This window comes from Enhydra lutris, unplaced genomic scaffold (assembly GCF_002288905.1).
Source record: "Enhydra lutris kenyoni isolate GAN:26980312 unplaced genomic scaffold, ASM228890v2 scaffoldscaffold13, whole genome shotgun sequence".
Taxonomy (NCBI): Eukaryota; Metazoa; Chordata; class Mammalia; order Carnivora; family Mustelidae; genus Enhydra; species Enhydra lutris.
Window position 1 is genome coordinate 46,840,370 of NW_019154097.1, and position 19,106 is coordinate 46,859,475.

The window sequence follows — 19,106 nt, forward strand, 5'->3', positions numbered from 1 at the left end:
TATTACTTCCCACTCAAGTCTCTGGGCTCTTTGAAGACCTGGATTATACCTTATTTGTTCATGTTTGGATGTGCAACACAGTGAGCACTTGATAAATGTTGGCAGATTACTGCGAGACCGAAAATTTCATCTTCAAACTGAAGCTAATGAGAATCGATTCCCCTACTTCGGTGGGAGATCACAGACAATTTGGGTTATCTTTTACTGAAGCAGAGTCCATGCCAAAATTGAAGGATTTAACAACCACCGACTGCCGTGTAATGCCTGCTGATTTGGTGCCAGCTGCTGTTCTAAGTGCTTGCCATGGACTAGCCCACCTAAGCTCCTGCCAGTCCTCCAACCCTATGCGAGTCCAGTAAGGGATGAAAAGGCTGAGGCTGTTCACCTGGAGAGCAGGGCCCACATGGACAGATGAAATGAGGAAAGCGATATGGAGGCAGAGGGGCTAGAGAGTGGGGTTCTGCATGCTGTATACTGGGGTGAGGTTTTCACTGCCAGCTGTGACATGGGACCCTGAGACATAACCCATACACAGCATGGACAGGAGTGTTCATCACACAGGAGCAAGTGTATCGTTGCTAAAATGAGTAGTCACACTCTCAAATTTCTCAATAAAATGATTAGAAATGCCGGATGTTGTTTCTGGTTCCACAGAAGACAGACTAAATACAGCCATCACATTCCTCTTGCTAATTACAACCAAAACTCCTGCTCAAAATACATGAAGCAATTATCAAAAGACCTCTTTTAAGAGGTGGAGAAAAGAAGGCAAACTGGGTAGGGACCTGGGAGAAGACCTAGTGGTGAGTTTTCCAGGTGGTCGGTTTGTTTTGTCTTCTGTTTATCTTGTCTTGGGTAACAGAGCAGTCTACAACAGAAAATGCCAATAAGCCCCCCGCCAACCACCTCACCTGGAAAAGCCCCAAGAAAAGCCCACTCTCTCTAGCCAAATGACCAGGAAGAGGGGAGTTCTGCAGGATGGCACCATTTTGACTATTGCCACCCTACTCCAGGCAAATACCAGGAAAGAACCCATAGTGTTCCTCTTCCCATCAGGTACTGCAGAGATTGTGGGACAAAGCCCTGTTGACCAATGCCCACTCTGCCCCAGCAAAGCAGAGGTGACACCTCCCCCCTTCCCATCAAGCACTGAAGAGTCTGGGGAGGAGCCCTACTATCCACAACCTGCACTAACTGAATAATACTCAAAAGGGTAGCACACCATGCTGTCTCAAATAGAATGTGAAAAAGGATTCTTTTGGGGGGGTGCCCAAACCCATGACCCTGAGATCAAGACCTGAGCTGAGATCAAGAGTTGGATGCCTAACTGATTGAGCCACCCAGCTACCCCATAGGAAAAGGGATTCTTTAAATATGGGTATGAAGTACTGGGCATGCCACCCCAAGCAGCCCACATGTGAAACCAATCAGCAACAACAAAACAAAAGCTTTGAGAACTGAACTACAATGTGGAAAATTCTGATGGTTCAAATTGGCCTCTGGATAGCATACAAGTGGGTCAGCTCAAGCTAGATCTGCAGAAGTTTCAAAAACTAAATTGCATTTTTGCCTACAAATATGGACCAGAAGGTCCATATTTGACTGCTAAAATAGAAGATATTTATAGGAACTAGAGCCTCAAAACATAATAACCAGAATATATCCAGCCTCAAAACAAAATGTCCAGGATAAAATAAAAAATTATTCCTCATACTAAAAACCAGAAAAACAACTCAAATGAGAAAAGACAATCAACAGATGCCAACACTGAGGTGACAAGATGCTGGAATTACTGAATAAAGATTTTAGAGCAGGTATCACAAAAATATTCCGACATGTAATTATAAACACTCTTGAAGGATACTGGAAAACAGAAAGCCTCATCAAAGAAAAAGATATAAAGACCCACACAGAAATTTCAGAATGAAAAATTACAGTAAGTGGAAAATTCAAGGATGGGGTTAATAACAAAATGAAGATTTAAAAGAGGAAAGAATCAGTGAACCTGAAGATATATCAGTAGAAATACCCAATCTGAACAACAGAGACAAAACAGAAAAAAAAACAAGTGCCTACAGGACAATAACAAAAGATCTTACTCCTTTTCCTGGAGTCCTAGGACAGGAAAAAGATTGTGATGCACAAAAAATACTTGAGGAAATGATTCCTAGAAAGATCCCAAATTTGGCAAAAGATCCCACATTTCCCAATTAGACCTACCAATTCAAGAATCTGAGCAAACCCTAAACGGATAAACCCCAATAAATCAACACCCAGACACATCAAATGTCTGAAAATAAAAAACAAAGAAAAAGATATTGAAAGCGGCTGGAGGGAAAATACAGGGGAAGAACAATTCAAAGGACGAGAAATTTCTCATCAGAAACCATGAGGAGAGAAAGAAGTGACAATTTTTTTAAAGTGCTGCAAGAAAAGAACTGATGATGCATAATTCTATACCCAGTGAATGAAGGTGGAATAAAGACACTATGAGATAAAGGAAAATAAAATGATCTGCCACTGTCAGAACTGCTCTAAAAGAAGTGGTCGGGGGGTGGGGAAGCCTGACTGGCTCTGGCTATAGGGCATGCAACTCTTGATCCTAGGACTGTGAGTTTGAGCCCTATGTTAGGTGTAGAGATTACTTAGAAACAAAATCTTAAAACAAAACAAAACAAAAAGGATGTGATTAAGGAAAAGTTCTTTAAATGGAAAGGAAATAACAAACCTGAAACATCAGGAATGAAGGAAAAAAGCATTTTTAGTGTAATATCTAGGTGAATGTAATCTCTTGAATCTTTAAAGTTATGTTTGATAGATGAAAGCAAAATTATGACATCATCTCATGAGGTTCTCAATGTATGCAGAAATAATATTTAAGAGTACAATCTCATAAAGAGAAAGGGATGTAAAGGTGGTAAAGTTTCTACATTCCACATGAACTGCTAAAAAGGTTAATACTACTAAATTATCGTAAGTGTGTATAATATAACCTCTATAGCAACCACCAAAAATCTATAAAATGAGAGCTACATTAAAAGTCTAGAAATATTAAAGTGGCATACTAAAAAATGTTCAAGTCCTGTCGCACAATAGGGCAAGAAAAGGGAAAGAGAGGTACAGAAGAAACAGAGGGAACAAAGAGAAAACAAGTAAAATTGAAGACTTAAATCCTAACCAATCAATTTATATTAAATGTAAACTGTCTAAATAGACCGGTTTGAAAAAACGGATTGTCAGGGTGCCTGGGTGGTTTGGTCAGTTAAGGAGTCTGACCCTTGATTTCGGCGCAGGTTCAACTCTGGAACCTGACCAGAAATTTTCAACCACCACAGAAATCCTTATAAAATAAAGGGAGAGGCTGCTGATTTTTCACAAGTGAGCAGCATGTGAAAGAAAACCAGCCAACATCCCCCATTCCTCAGACAGATATGCTGTCACTCTATGGTCAGCAGCCTGCATTCCTGAGGAAGCTGGCCGATGCCAGGGCAGGCACTGGAAATCCTGTCCTTCATAAATTTAGGGTCACGCATTTAGGACAGTCTGATGGATCCCTGAGGACCAGGATGGATGCTTCAGTTAGACCCCTCAGCAGCAAATAGCTTCCCCCCGGGGGCATCTATCTTATTTGAAGAGACAGAATCCCCTTCCCCTGCTTCCCAATTTAGAGTCGAGCACTTAGGGACGTCGATGTCAGGTTACTTACTCACCATAGAGAAAATGAAACAGAAGCTTCAGGGGTCATACAAAAACAAAGCTACATACTTTGCAAAAATCGGTTGGAAAGGTAACACCCAATTCCAGCCCCCGACAAGCAAGAAATTAGTAATTCCTGATGACTAAGAAAATCACCTTTGGAGACATTGAGAACGTACAATTCTCAACCAAAAATTATAAAACACACAAAGAAACAGCAAAGTATGGCCCCTCCACAGGGGGAAAAAAAAATCTGACGGAAACCAGGCCCCAAGGAAGCCCAGACATCGCGCTTACTAAAGGCGACCTGGAAGCCAACCATCGTCCCCGTGTTCCGTGAGCTCCGGAAACCACAGACAAAGAACTAAAGGCGATCAGAAAACAACAGATGAAGAAAACGAGAGTATCTATGAGAAGAAAGAATTATGCAAAGGAACCAGAAAGAAACTGTGGACTGCAAAGTCCGTTAAATGCCAAGCTCGGGAGAGGGGTCCAGCAGCAGATCTGAGAAGTAAGAGAAAAGATGAACAAACTTGAAGATAGGTCCTTTGAAATGATCGGGTCTGAGGACAAGAAAACTGAAGGAAGAGACGGAACAAGCCCGGAAGACCCGTGGGAGAGCCGCAGGAGCGCAGAGGGCGGGGTGACGGGGACAGCTGTAGAGGACCTGGCCCCTCCCTAGAAGGAAGAGGCAAACCCGACAGCTCCGCGCCCAAGCGGCGGTCGCGAATTCCGTTGGTGAACACACCGGAAGTGGAGGAACCACGAGTTCGGATTCAGTGAGATAACGCATCGCGGCACAGAGAGCTGCCCCGCAGACATAAAACGCGGTCCCAGAGCTTCCAAGGCACGTCCTGTTTGACGAGGGCACTTAGGAGCCAGGTAAACTGCCCTGGTCACCGGGGAGAGGGGACAGCGGACCACCGCCTGCTAAGAGTGCCAAGAACTGAATCCTGAAGAGAGACCTAGAGCTGGGCTGAGGAGCAGAAACCAGGGAGGGAGCAGCAAGCAGAAGTGGCCTCAAGGAGCCCACGGGGGCACAGGAATGAGGGGCCGGGGTGATGGTTAAACAGCAAACGCCGCGGACCCACTAGGCGCCAAACTGCCTTTCCATTATGACGTGCCCCGCCGACCCAGGCACACCTCAGCCGGGTGGGAAGCGCCGGCGGCCGGCCCGGAAGCGAGCCTCGAGGGCGCGCGTGGAAGGGGCTTACCTGACTGCACACCTCCAGGGGGTGGCCCAGCCGCGGCCCCAGCGAGCGACCAGCCCAGGCGGCTGCGGCCCACGAGGCCCCGTCGTACTCCAGCCTCCTCAGCTTCCCTGGACAGCCCGCCCCCGAGCAGGCGGAAAGCCGCGTGCTCCCGTCATGCACCGCGCGCGTGCGCGCGTCTTGCGTCACTGCGGACGACTCCCGCGAGAGCAGCCACGGGGAGCCGGTTGCCAGGCAACCGGGCTCGGTTGCTCGCTTCGCGCACTGGGTTTCGGGAGTCTTGGGTCTGAGAGGGAAGAGCGTGTGGTGAGGTTCCCGCCCTTGGTCTTCGCCTTGCAGACGTGCGGAATCCAATTCGATGAATCTTTCCTGCAGGACGGGGTGATCTACTCAGTTCCAGGAACCCACATCCCCTAGGGCAGTGGTTGCCTCCAAGGCCGTGACTGAGAGCCCAAATCCTCCCCCCACCCGCCCCAGCCTTGCCCTCTGCCGGTGCAGGATCTTTCTGGGACACCTACCCACCCCCCCCCAGGAAACTGAGCACCTGCCCGTAGCTGGACCTCTTTCAGGGTCCAGTCGTTGGGTGTTCGTTTTGTTCCCTTGTAAACCCCCAGACCTTTGTAAAGACTGCCTGGACAACGGCACATTTACACTGAAGCCAGACCTAACGGGCACTTTTTTTTTTTTAAACAGTTGGTAAGGAGTGTTTCCCACGCCCCCACCCCCAGCCCCCAATCATTCTGTCCCAAGGTCTGGCTAAAACTGAGCAGCTAACACCTGTTCTACCAGTCTCAGCATTAAAGAGAAGCCCTTTCTGGGGACGGGGGTGCCAAACTCTGGAATTCCTCTTTCTTACCCCAGACTGATTTTGACACCTCTCTCGCTCCTTCATTTTATTGGGAATAGTTCACATTCCTCCCAATTCTACAAGTACACTTTTCATCCTCATTCCAGCCTGTAGGTCTTTCTGGCTCTAACCAGCAGCTCTCTGGCTTCTTTTCCTTTCCCCAATAGCTCTGCTTTCATGACCCATCACTTCCGTTCTCCCTTTAGCGAGTTTTCTCTTTGCCCTTTTGGCCAGTCTCCATCCGATGTGAAACCACGCTGTGTCTTTTTTCCAGTCTGGCTGATTCTAAACATCGCTGGTGAAAAACGAAGAACCGTGTCATCCTTCCTCCATAAATGCATGTTTTCTAAAAGCGCTGGGCTCCGACTGCAGACTGGAAACTGTTTATCCATTCTGTGAGCTTGCTGTCATATTAACTACAGCATTTCCCCCAAACTTCCTAAAGTCTGCCACAAAATTGCTACTCAATCCCATTCTACTTTTAGTAAATAATTTTTACTAAATATTAAATTTGGTAAATTTTACTAAATTTAGTAAAATTAAATTTTACTAAAATAATAAAATAACCTACATCTATTTGCTCTGGAGCAAGGGAGGTATCCCAGCCCTCCCTTTGTGGCTGCCAGAAACTGCAGGGAAGTTTCCCTCCACCATTCTGTGTTTTTAGTGATGTAAGACCTAAGAAAGCAGTTAAACCTGAGTGGTTTTATTATTATTTTTGAGAGAAAGAGAGAATGAGTACAAGTGGGGGGCGGAGCACAGGGAGAGGGACAAGCAGACTCTGCACTGAGCACAGAGCCTGACACAGAGCCTGACTCAGGGCTTGATGCCATGACCCTGAGATCGTGACCTGAGCCAAAACCAAAAGTCAGATGCTTAACCTACTGAGGCATTCAGGTGCCCCAAACCTGAGTGTGTTTATGCTAGGTTTGATGACAAGTAGAAAGTCACAGGAAAATGTGATCAGGTGAAGGAAAGTGTGAGCTGAGTGCAGTAAACTTGGGTAATCTGTTCAGATTCTTCTCGGCATCTCTCACATGGAGATAAGGATGTTCCTTGCCTCCAGAATAAGGAGGGTACCTCTCACATGGCTGCTTCAGAGGAAGCTCAGAAAGTCCTTCCTGTACATGCCATTTCTCAATTTCCCTCAACTTCAAATATTCAGTATGCCAAAGTGCCATATTGAATATCAGCATGTCCAAAACCCTGTCAAAAGAAAACAGTCCCGATAAAAATGAAATTTCCTTGGTTTCCTGTCCCCACAGCACCCCTTCCCTTTTTTCCTAGAAGCAACTACTACCATAAATTTTATATCTGTATACACTTAAAAAATATATATATACATATAATCTCCAAAAAACAACACTTTGAATGTTTAGATATCCCATAATTTTCTCACTGGCTTATAACTCCACCTGTCATACACTGTTGCATAGAGACAGAAACAGATCCAAGGGGTTGGGGAGAGGGGTGAGTAGGGAGTGACTGCTAATAAGAGGTTTTCTTCTGGGGAGATGAAAATGTTTAGGAACCAGATAGAAGGGGTGGTTGCATGACAGTGTGAATGTCCAACATGAACTAAATGGTTAATTTTATGTTAATCTTACCTCAATTTAGCAAAAGCAATAGGAAGGCACTGAAAGGTTTTAAGAAGGGAGGGTGACAAGAACAGATGTAACTTCAGGAATGATGGTTACTCGAGCTGCAGAATGAGAATGGTTTGGCAGGGGGCAGAGCTGGGTAGGTGGGAGACAGAGAAGTCTATCGAGGTTATTTAGATGAGACCTGATAGCTAGTGTCACACCACACCCCTGCTTACGATCCCCACCATAAAGCCTCCAATCTTTCCAATGGCACTTGAGACCTTCTAGGATTTGGCACTGAGTTTGGCCACCCTCTGTCAGCCCAGACATCTGTCATGATCAGTGTTGCAATGTCTCTCGCAATGCCTTTAGCTTTGCCTGGAGTATTTTTCCCCTCTCCCTCCCCGACTGCCAACTTTTTTTTTAGAGTTTTTAAAAACTTTTAATGAATTTTTTATAGTGAGCAGGGGGAAGAGCAGAGGTAAAGGGACAAGCAGACTCTGTGCTGAGGGCAGAGCCTGACATGGGGCTCGATCCCAGGACCCTGAAAGCATGACCTGAGCCAAAGTCAAGTGCTTCACTGACTGAACCACCCAGGTGCCCCTGCCCCAATGCCAACTTTTACATTCTTCAGGTTTCGGCTTAAATGTCATTTGTTGATGGGAGCTTCCCCTGACCTGCTTGAACGTACTAGCTCCCTTGCTGTGTCCTCCTCTTCATACCTTTTGGGTTCTACATCCCACTGGTTCTGTGCCAGCTGCTCCAACTTGACTGCAAGCTTCCAGAGGTCAGATGTGTCCCCGGCACTGTATCCCTCATGCCTTTCAATGCGGTGGATATGAAATAAGAATTTGTCGGGGGAATGAACAAATCCACATCTCAAGCAGAGTGCTACAGCCTTCCTCCTCATTCTGCCATGCTTTAATCTCTATCTCCTCTCTGTTTTAGCTTTGAAGCATGTTTCTACCTTTCTTAAAAACACTTCTCTTGATACCATTACCTCCTAAAGCTATTGCCCCATTCTTCTCTTTCCTTTGACTACTGCTGGATTTCTTGAGTGTCCATCTTTTTCACATACTACAGTTTCTAATGCATCTGTCTACCTTCCTTCCCAGTTTGGAAGGTCCTTTAAGGAGGGACCAGCTCTTGCTTATTTTTCTCCCCCTACAGGCTCTTGCATACAATAGGAACTCCGCAATTCTTGCCGAGTTGACAGAATTCGAGAGGACATGCCTGTTGTAATATTGGTCATTTTCAACCACACAGGAATTGAACACAATTTAGTTTTCAAAATTTATTTCAAATGTTGGTCTCGTAGGGGACAGTCTGTCCATTCATCAGTGGTTCTTCAGATGGAAGAGGCTCACTCTTGCTTTCTGCTGCAAGGAACAGAAAACCCCAGCTGCAGGCAAGCAGTCCCCATTTCTATATTTATCCGGATCATCTTCCCGCCGGGCAGTCCTTCTCTCCTTACTTGGTGACTCATTTGGGCAATTCTCCTGCTTATCCTCCCCAGGCCTTCCCCACCTCCCTCCATCCCTTGGATGTCCCCTTGGCTTCATGCACCAGCAGCACAAGCTTGCAGAACACGCCGCGGTGAAATCTCCATGCGTCTAGCCACGCCCATTCATCGGCTCCCCCCGCAGATCCTCTGGTAGCCAGGACTTGCTCTGAATCCCGTTAGGACTGGCAGCTCCTGCCCCTGAGCAGCAATTGTCCCAATTTTAAGGTGACCGGTTACTTTTGCATCTTGAGGGTGGAGAAAGGTGTATCTAAGCCCGAGATGGCAGATTTTAAGCACAGACCTGGGCGTGAAGATGGAAAGACAGTATGGACCACTCTGGCACGTTGTGTTTGATCGTTCCCAAGGACAGGAGTGTACAGGGGATGGAACGTGATTAAGGAGGGCAAACCAGGTTCTCTACAGGAGCTGTATTCCTGTCTTTAAGACCTACTCCCAGAGGTGCAGAGGTTAAGTGGGATTTGGCGAACACCAGGACACATGCGTAGGCTTTCCACTGGAACCCCGACCCCAAAACCACGTTGGATGTCAGTCAGCACCACGACTCTCCATTGCCAGGTTGAAGTATTTATTTGAAAAATTGAAAACACAGATGCAATGTATTATACAAAGAAAGGTCTTAATATCATAATAAAAGTACTGTTGGAAGGGAAGAAAAGCCAGTGGCTACCTGCCCTGGGAAGGTAGGCACTCGGTGAAAAATGAAATCCATTTCTAGGAACTATTCTAATGGAAAATTAGGGGAAAAAGTTAAAAAACAGAACAGAAGAAGAACAAACCCAACCTATCCCTGCGAACCTAAATGTGAGAGTTTGTTATAAGTTACCAGCAAGATTTATCGGAACCCCCTCGGTTTGTCCCTAGTAGTAATCAGCTTCATTTGGGGCCTTCCAACTGAGGTAGTTGAGGGTCACCTGAAAGACATGTCTGGAAAATGGTCTACTCTCAGAATCGGACCCAACGGCATCTAACCCATGATTTCCCATTGCTTTGGCTCCTGGGGGCGAGAGCCTGTGCCACCGCTGTGGGTTGCTGATCCTGCATTTGGTCTGACCTTGGGAGACAAAGGGGATGTGAGCAGCAGGCAGCCGGCTCGGTTTGCTGTGGCGAAGGCTGGCAGGCCCATGGTGGTGGTTGCCTAGGCTACAGATGGCACGGTCTCCGGGGGACCGAGGACAGCGGAGACAGAGCAGAGCCGTCTGGCTGAAAGGCCAATGCCGGGATCGAAGGCTTTCATTGGTGGAAGGATTTCCAGAGGCTTGCAAAGGTGGTAGAAGGTAGCGAGAACTTGACCGGTGGCTAAAGACCAGGGTAAGTGGAGCCAGGACACCCTTCCAGACTAAGGAGCTGGCCGAGAAGTGAGCATTTCCCAGGTGCAAGCTCAGGACCGACCAGCCCCTCCTCGGTGAGAGGCCGAAGCAAACCGATCTGAGGACGAATGACATGCACTGTGACCCCCATGGTACCCGGTTAACCCTGATGTTGACTTGGCAGCTCAAACACTTCCAACGCTCTGGACGTTCTGGACACTGGATTAGGGACTCATATTCAGGTGGGACCCTAGGGATCCTGCTGTCAGCAGCAGAACAAGCCAACAATCTAAATTACAGTCTAATTTAAACTCCTCTGACTCAGATATAAAAGAACCCCACAAAAGGCAGGTCTTTTCTATTTTTTTTTCTTATTATGTACACACATATCCTTACTCTAGGGATATCAGAGCAACTGTATTACAAAATTAAATAAGGGATATGGCTGTCTTTTGATCTCTTGTCAGTCCTAAGCCATTCTTTCGTTGTTCTGCCTTGCTGTGTGACCCAATTACACGGATCCACAGGACTTCAGTCACTCATGAAGCTCAGTGGTGACTTTAAAAGGCTGTGATGTTCATTTTTAGCCTGAGGAGGTCATCCCCGTTTGAATCAAGTATTTCACACCAAGTATAAACACCCTCGTTTTTTAGAAAAGCCAAGGTAGGACAATTGGATTTTGGCTAGAAGACGAGCCAACTCCTAAGGCGAGTGAGGACAAACGTAATTATGCCACATCTGAAGGATACGTCTGGTGCTTTCTTCCCTGTCTTACTACTCCGGCTAAGTCCACCAAGGTTTTAACAATCACTGTGGCTTCTTTTTGGAGGAAGCGTTATTTGGAGCATCCCAGAGTAGCCCGATACAGCAGATTTTTTTCACCATGGGTAATTCAGGGCACAGCAGTTCGGCCGAGATTCTGGAAGGGAGGACCAGTCCGCTGTGGAAATGCTGATCCACTCTGAGAACACACTGACTGGCTTCATTGGTACAACTGGGCCAGGGGCCCCCCACACTTCTTCTGAGCCTCGGATGGAAAAATGCCGAGCGCAAAGAAGTATTAAGCATAAGACGGCTCATTTGCTGTTGACCCCTCTTTATTAGCCCAATGTGGAGATCGCCTGTCTGAGTCTTGGAATCCGAGCTAATGGGAGACTGGTTTTTGAGTGGCCTACTTAGAAAACTCACAGAGAGGGAGGGGTGGGAGATGGGGGAAGGACGAGGGTTGATTCACAGTGATCAAACAGGAACCTCGCCACCTGTCACGTAGCAACACTTAGCAATGTTCCTTTGGGACAGGTCCTGGGAAGTGCTTGTTGGCTTCTACCTAAGAGTTGCTACAGATAAGGAAGGAAGACACTGTCCGAGATCGGAAGGTCACTTAAATGTTGGGGTCTGTCTGGAGGTTGACGAGTGCTGTCAGGCTGTCCACCTCTGGGAAGTTGTTAACGCGTCTTCTGTCCTCATCCTGTCTGGGCAGCACGGGCCCAGGTCGAGTGGCGGGAAGGGCTCAGAGTCAGTGGTCCCCCTTTTCTCAGTTTCCCTGACCCAGGTGCTCTGAGGAACCCGCTGGCCTCAGGGCCCAGGTCAGTAACAGACTGGGAAGCATCTTGGCCTGGTGTCTGATTCTTGAAAACCGATGACCTGGGGCAGCCATGCAGCCCTGCCATCACCACACCTCAAATCCTGATTGCTCAAAGCGTCTCTCTGGAGGCTGCTGCCATTGCCGAACGGAGGTTAGTAATAAATATTAAAGGTACCAAACCAAGCACAGGGTCCTTTCCTGCCGGGAGAAAGTTTGCCTGATCTTCCCTTAGGTAGAACGTGGAACTATCTTCTTCAGGTTCAAGAGGATGTCCAGGCGGCCAGTTGGAAAAGCCCTCACGCACTCCTCTCAGGGTCCCGCCCGGGTCTGAAGGGAGGTGGCACGGAAAATTCTTTCCGGGGGAACAAGTGTGGCTACTCTCACCAGCACGCTCAAAGCACGGGATAAGGTTTTTCAGTCTGGTCACCAAAAGTTCCCAAAGCAGGGGTCTCCTGAGGCCTGGGCCGCATGCACCCTCCTTCCTTTCCCGCGTTCTTCACCCCTGTCACCCGGGAAGGTGGGCAGAGGCTTCTCTGGGCTCTCTCGCTTGAGGGAGGCTCTCCTTCTGCCTTTGGAGGAAGAGTGTGGCCTAGCAGTGGGCTCGTCTGACCCAGACTAGCTCAGCGGAACACTCAGCACGGAGGCTGGCGTGGAGCACCAAGGAGAAGCCTGAGCAGCACCATTGCTGTTATCTGCTGTGGTAGGGGCCCCCGATGGCTCCGAGCGCCAGGGGTGCTCCCTTGGGGAGAGGTGGCTCTACGAGGGAACACTGGAAGAAGAAATCCCCCAAAAAAAGGAAAAAAAAGGAAATCCCAACCAACCACCATAAGAAGCAGCGGGAAACCCATGGGACTGCCAAGAGAGGGGACAGTTGCCTTGGCGTGCTCGGCCAGGACGCTCCTGCTGTTCTGTCGGCACAGATGTAGGGCGGCGTCCTGGCTTGGAGCCCCGCCAGCCCTCTGACGCTCATGAGTTGGTGCAGATGGTGAAACAGAAAAGGCTGAGGAGAAAACAGAGAAAAAAAGGCGTGAGGTGCCCCCCCACCAGGGATCTCGGAAACAGCCAGCTCCTTGGACGAGGATGCTAAGCGTCTAGGGGTCCAACGGCAGGTAGGGCAGGGAGGCAGGTCCTCTCTGTGAGGAGTGGCTCTGGTCCTCCACTCCTCTGTGGAAGGCCACTGGGGTCTTGGGCACTGGACAATGGGGGTGGTGTGACTGCCACCGGGACTCCCCACCCCAACCCCAAGGCTTAGGCCATGGCTGGGGAATAACACACACACAGATGGGCCACAAGATTTACACTCGGACGTGTGGGGCGTCGGTGTGGCTCTATTCTTTTCCAGCGACCGGTTCGTGCAATGCAGGTGGAGAGGCTTCTGTTCCTGAAAGACAAGAATAATTTTTTTTTTAAGATTTTATTTATTTGACAGAGAGATCACAGTAGGCAGAGAGAGAGGGGGAAGCAGGCTCCCCACTGAGCAGAGAGCCCAACATGGGGCTCGATCCCAGGACCCTGAGATCATGACCTGAGCCGAAGGCAGAGGCTCAACCCACTGAGCCACCCAGGCGCCCCTGACAATGATAATTTTTGCTTCCTAGCACTGCACATGCACACACACTCATTTCACCCATAAAAACAGCCACCACGTTGGGCTCCCCGATACCTCATGCTCATAACCGTCTGTTCCCTGAGTTACGTGTCCGGGAACAACTGGTACGCAACTGTGGTTGGCTCCCAGAGTCAGTCAAGACAACAAGGACAGGCAGTCCTGGTCGTGATCGAGTAGGCCACTTTGGGCATGTGGAAAAGCAGCAGACTCTGGGTGACAATGCCTCTCTGGGCCATTTCTAGCCCCTGACCCTTTCTCTCATGGGCCATTGTTCCTCACTGCTGGCTCTAGTCAGTCAGACCTGCAATCCCCTTGGCTTTTCACTGACCGCCATCCATTTGCTCACTACCCAACTATACGCGCGCCAGGCTAAGTGGGCCTGGAAGGGAATGGCGGCGAGTGACGAGTCCACTGGTCAACGTTAAGGTCTTGAGAGGTGACAACAAAAACTTTCAATTCACCTCAAATTATACCAGTTTTGGGGCTCGAAGGTTGTTTCCAACTGAAAAGAAATCGTGTTCTGTGAGTCAAGACTCTGTGAGTCAGTGACCCGAAGGGCGACTCATTCTGTCACGTCTGAGGGGAAGGCCCTCCTACACGCACCCTCCCCTCATGGCGCCCACGCAGGCCCTCAGAGAGGCCCACCTTCTTCCCAGCCCTCAGCAACACCGGCGAGTTCGTAGTGCTTTTTCCGAAGCTCTCCCAGTTTCTGACGCTCCTTTTGCAGGTCATTCTCCAGCTCTAGCACCCGGACCTGGGGGACGAGAGGAATTTTCTTTTGAGCGGCGATCTGACAACGGTCTCCCTTTGACTTAATCCCTCTCCTCCTCTGATTTCGTCCAACCTCTCTCATTCACCCGTAGATCCCAGTGGCTCTTCCGTTTCTTCATGCGGACCCTCTCCTAAAGGTGATGCGTTAGAGCCCCAGCGCCTGAATGGGAGTAGGGCTCATCTCACCCCCCACTGAAATCAGCTCTGACATCTAGCCTGTGTGGCGTGTTCCCAACCAGTTCCCCTTCTGCTTCAGTCCCGCTCTCCTGGAAATCCAGGCAAGAGCCAAGCTCAGATGCTTCTGGTATCTCTGTGGGGCTCTTACAACTTAGGGTTATCATCATACAGGAAAGAGCAGTCTTACCAAGGAAGAGGCTGGTTCCTGGCTATCCCTACTCCTCATTAATTCATTTTACTGATTATTAATTCAAGAAATGTCTGCTGAGCACCTGTCACGTACCCCGGGCTCTGCGGTAGGTGGGGGATACATGGTGGTGCGGGGGGAAGACACAAACTCACGGACAAGAACAGATCAGACTGTAAGGAACATGACACAGGGTCGTGTGATAAAGGCTGAGGGTGATCAGCAAACGCTATTCAGGCAGGTGGGTAAGGGAAGAACAGAAAGGAGCCCATGTGGCTGATGCATGAGAGGGGAGAGGGTCATGAGAGTGGGCTAGGAGTTTGGGGGTTAGCTCTAAGTAAGAAAGGGAAGCCACCTCAAGGTTTCAAGCAGAGATGTGACATGCTGTCATTTATGCTTTCAAAAATACATAGAACATGAACAAACTGTGTGTGGCGGGGGGTGGGGAGAGTGGAAGCAACTAGACCCAGTTAGGTGGTTCCTTTTTTTCTTTTTAAAATTTTTATTATGGAAAAATGTAAAACATATGGAGAGATGGGGATGATCTGGTAAGCCCCATCATATGCCTTTCCCCGAGTTCCTCCAACCGTCAACCCAGGGCTGGACCTGTCTCAGCAATGCCCTTTCCTATTCTGTGCCCCCAACTGCCCTGCCACCTGGCCCTGCCATGGGACCACGTGGATACAAATCCTCGCATGCATTCTAGTAGTTCTGGAGAGAAACAATGGTGGCTTCGGCTGGGTTAGGGAGATGGAAAAGGGGGGGGAAGGTTCAGACTTGGACAGTTGGGAGTTGACAGGACCTGCTGGGGAACTGGATGTAGAAGGGAGAGGGGGAAGGGAGGACCTAAGGACGACTCCTAGGACTTAGCACCCAGGTGTGGCGGGGGGTGGGGGGGTTCCAGTTACTGAGGCAGAGAAAACAAGGAGTTGGGCAGATCTAGGTGGGAGGGAAACCAGGAGCCCTGGTTTGGACCCATTATGTTGGAGACATATTTGGCCTCCAGTGGAGAGATCAAGTAGGCAGTTAGACAATCACAAAGCTCAAGGAGAAGATCAAGGCCAGAGAGAAGAATCTGGTACTTATCAGCATAGAGATGGAACCCACAATCAAGAGGAACTGGAGGAGCCCAGTAAACACGACAGTGTAGACGGCGGGGACTCACACCTGACCTCAGACCTTTCAGTATTTGGTCATGTGACTCTTCCTAAAAATGCTGTGTGACCCATATAGAGACTTTAACAGTCTCCATCTGGACTTGAACCCAAGACTGGGATCAGTAATTCCAGAACAAGGATGTCAGGTCTTTTTTTCAGGATCCCACTGATTCCTGTTTTTCCACACGCCAGAACTTTACAAACAACCAGGAGAAAGGGCATTGCCTTCGATGGGTTCTCAGTGAATTGGTTTTTCTTCTTTAAACCAAGGTCATACAGAAATAATTCATATCAGATTTTTTTTTTTTTAAATTGCCAAAAAAACAAAAACAAAACAGAAACGGACTCATAAATACAGAGAACTGGTGGTGGCCAGAGGGGAAGAGGGTGGGGGAACGGTGGAGGGGATTAAGAGGTTCTTTACCAGATAAGTCAGTCATGGGGATGAAAGGTACAGCACTGGGAATGTAGTTAGTAACAGGGTCATGACGTGGCATGGTGACAGACGGTGACTACACTAATCGCGGTGAGCACTGAGTAATACACAGAGTTGTCAAATCACTACGCGTACGCCTGAAAATAATGTAACACTGACGTCAGCTCTACTTAAAAAAAAAAACAAAACTCATCCATTGTTAAGACATTAAATGCTAGTTGACATCTGCTAGGAGATTCCCTGATGGTAACAGTGAGGGCGACACCAGTCCGAGACCAGTGAGCAAGGGTTAAGTTTCCGATCTTAACCCGCTATCTGTCTCCATCTCCACTGTCCCTTCCAAGTGTCATTTATATTCATTCCTGGGCTCCTGGGTCCATCTCTGTTTGTTTCCACCCCAAGTCTCTCCCCCACTGGCTTCTTTCCATGGGGATAATACTTGGGATCGGTGTCACCTGGAACTGATCAAGCAGACTCAGAAGTGGGGAGTCCTACCTGGGAATCCATCTCCTGGCGTTTGATCTGGGTCAGTGTCATGCTGGAGAAGTCCATGTTGTCTGTAAGGGCAGAGGGAAGGTCTCGTCAGGGGGACGCCCCTGGCCGAGAGGCAGCCGATGCCAGCGCTCTGCTGAAATGCTTGGTTCGCTAGTTCCCAAAACACGTGAGAAAGTCACCGATGGATCGATAGGGATGGATAGACGAGGACTGGACCACCCCTCACCCACCCCCCTCACCCCCGTCCTGCCCCGCCCAGAGACAACCAGGCCTGGAGAGTCATGCCTTTGAATCCAGAGAAATCGCTAAATGAAAAATCTACCTTAAGCCCTGTTGCTATGGTGACACAAACAGCACGCGTGTGTGGCGTCCCACCTTATGAGAAAGTTGAGCACACGTGTGGAGAAGATGAACGAGAGAGAATGTGGAAACAGGATTGTGGGAAACACGGAACATGAAGAAATGCTGAAATAGTTGGATACGAATAGCACTGCTTCGGAGAGGCTACCTGTCTCCTCTATCTGTGATTTGCCCGAAATGGTGGAGGCCACAACGGTGGCGGTGGCCTGGTTCACGCCCCGGGAGGCCTGCTGCAGCTGGGCCAGGTTTGGACTGTCCTTGTCAGCCTTCACCTGCCAGGACCAAGAAGAGTTAGGGTCACAGAGCATACGGCGGCAAGGACGGAGTCAAATAAGTGGGTCCCAACGGTTCTTGACAAACATAACGGGATCTGCTGCGGTCGCTAATCGACTTCTTCCAGATTGCTGCCTATAGGGGTACCTGTTGTGGCTCGGTCCATTGAGTGTCCGGCTCTTGCTTTTGGCTCAGGTCGTGATCTCAGGATTGGGAGATCGAGCCCCGCATCAGGCTCCACGCTCAGCGGGGAGTCTGCTGGAGAAGTCTCTCTCTCTCTCCCTGTCCCTCTGCCCCTTTCCCACGTGGGCACATGCATGTTCTCGCGCTCTCAAATAAATTTTTTAAAAAAGATTTTATTTGTCAGAGAGAGATAGTGAGAGCGCACCAGCAGGGGGAGCAGGAGGCTCCCCGCTGAGCAGAGAGCCAGATGTGGGGCCCCAATCTCAGGACCCTGGGATCATGACCCGAGCCGAAGGCAGATGCTTCACTGACTGAGCCACCCAGGCGTCCCTAAATAAATAAATCTTAAAAAAATACTCCTATAGGGTCAGCTCCTGGCATATCTCTAATATGCAAAATTACTCCTGGCTTATTTACTTGACAGCCTCAGACTCTAGCTTTATTGGTTCTTGTGATAAATTGTTCCAGTTGTAGAAATTAATTTGGGACAACATTAAACAAGGATGATAAGGACGCTCCCCGGGGTACTATAAACTCACAGCCGGATTTCGGCAACAAACTCTGTACTACGATTAGTTGGGGGTAATGGTTCGAATCTGGAGGCTCTTCAGGAGAATCAGACATTGGCTGTGGAACCTCGGAGCTGAGCCAGGGAACCAGCTCATGGCACCGACCTTTTAAGAGCTCCTTTAATGTATTAATTTTTTAAAAATTTAATTTAAATTTAAAATTTAAAAAAAATATTTTTATATATTTTATATATATTTATATATAATTTTATATATATTTTATATAATAAAATTTAAAAATTTAAATTTAAATATTAAATAAAATTTTTAAAATTGATAAATTTATTAATTAATTTAAGTGCTCCTTGAATGCCCTAATTGCTAATCAGAGGTCGGCATGGCTGGGACCCTCAAAGGCCACTTGTCACAGAAGCCATGAGAGCCAAGAGGAGCCCAGGCAGCGAGCTGGGCAGAGGGGCTCCTTGCTGATTGAGGAAAAGGCTCTCAGAGGAGGGTAGGAGGAGACCTTTGAGAGTCAGAATTTTAACCTGGGACCTCATCTACCTGGACCCTAGACAAATTATCTGTTTTTGGGACAGGCACTACGGACCGAGTGTCCTCTAAGCTCGTCGGACCTTAGGGGGTCCTGTGCAGGTCCTACCTTAGAGGCGGCCACAAGCTGGGCCGTGCTCGCAGCGATTTCATGAGAACACACCATCAGTTCCTCAAACTTCCCTCTGCCTTGCACCACCAGATCGGCTGCATCCCTGGTAGACAGGAAGGGACAAGGCAAAGTATGTCACAGACAGCCACCACCCCTTACGATCCCACCTCCAGATCGCGCCCGTCACCCTGGCTACTCAGGGAGCCTAGCCGGCCTGTTGGCCCCACCCCTGCGCAACCCCAGGAGACCCAGGCTCCCTTTCTAACTTTCAGTCCTGTTGACTTCCCTACCCACAGTTCTTTTCTAAGGAGCAGACTATTTTCCCTCGGCTGTGGTCTGGGATGGGCCGAGGGAGTTGGAAGTGGGGCTGAGGAGCCCCAGGAGTGACAGACACTTACACCATGACGGTCGCTCCCCAGCCCACGGCTTTAGAAGCAGAGATGAGTCCTTCCGTCCATCGAGAATTCTTGGCATAAAACTCTTTCGGGGAGGCCGTGCCCTAAGGAAGTGAAAGGTGGTAATGACTAGCTT

The 19,106-nt window shown here is 48.6% G+C and overlaps 1 protein-coding gene across 1 annotated transcript in view; it reads right to left on the minus strand.

The window, feature by feature from the left end:
- Window positions 1–9,412: 9,412 nt before the first annotated feature.
- Window positions 9,413–19,106, minus strand: part of LOC111145730 (huntingtin interacting protein 1) — a 141,992-nt gene continuing 132,298 nt past the window's right edge. The window contains exons 26-32 of the mRNA XM_022500889.1: window positions 18,974–19,074; window positions 18,573–18,678; window positions 17,095–17,218; window positions 16,587–16,648; window positions 14,009–14,117; window positions 13,054–13,135; window positions 9,413–12,754 (exon numbers count right to left, since the gene is read on the minus strand). Coding sequence (XP_022356597.1) covers window positions 13,083–13,135; window positions 14,009–14,117; window positions 16,587–16,648; window positions 17,095–17,218; window positions 18,573–18,678; window positions 18,974–19,074 — 555 coding nt within the window. The 3' untranslated portion in view covers window positions 9,413–12,754; window positions 13,054–13,082. The remainder of the gene's footprint in view (window positions 12,755–13,053; window positions 13,136–14,008; window positions 14,118–16,586; window positions 16,649–17,094; window positions 17,219–18,572; window positions 18,679–18,973; window positions 19,075–19,106) is intronic.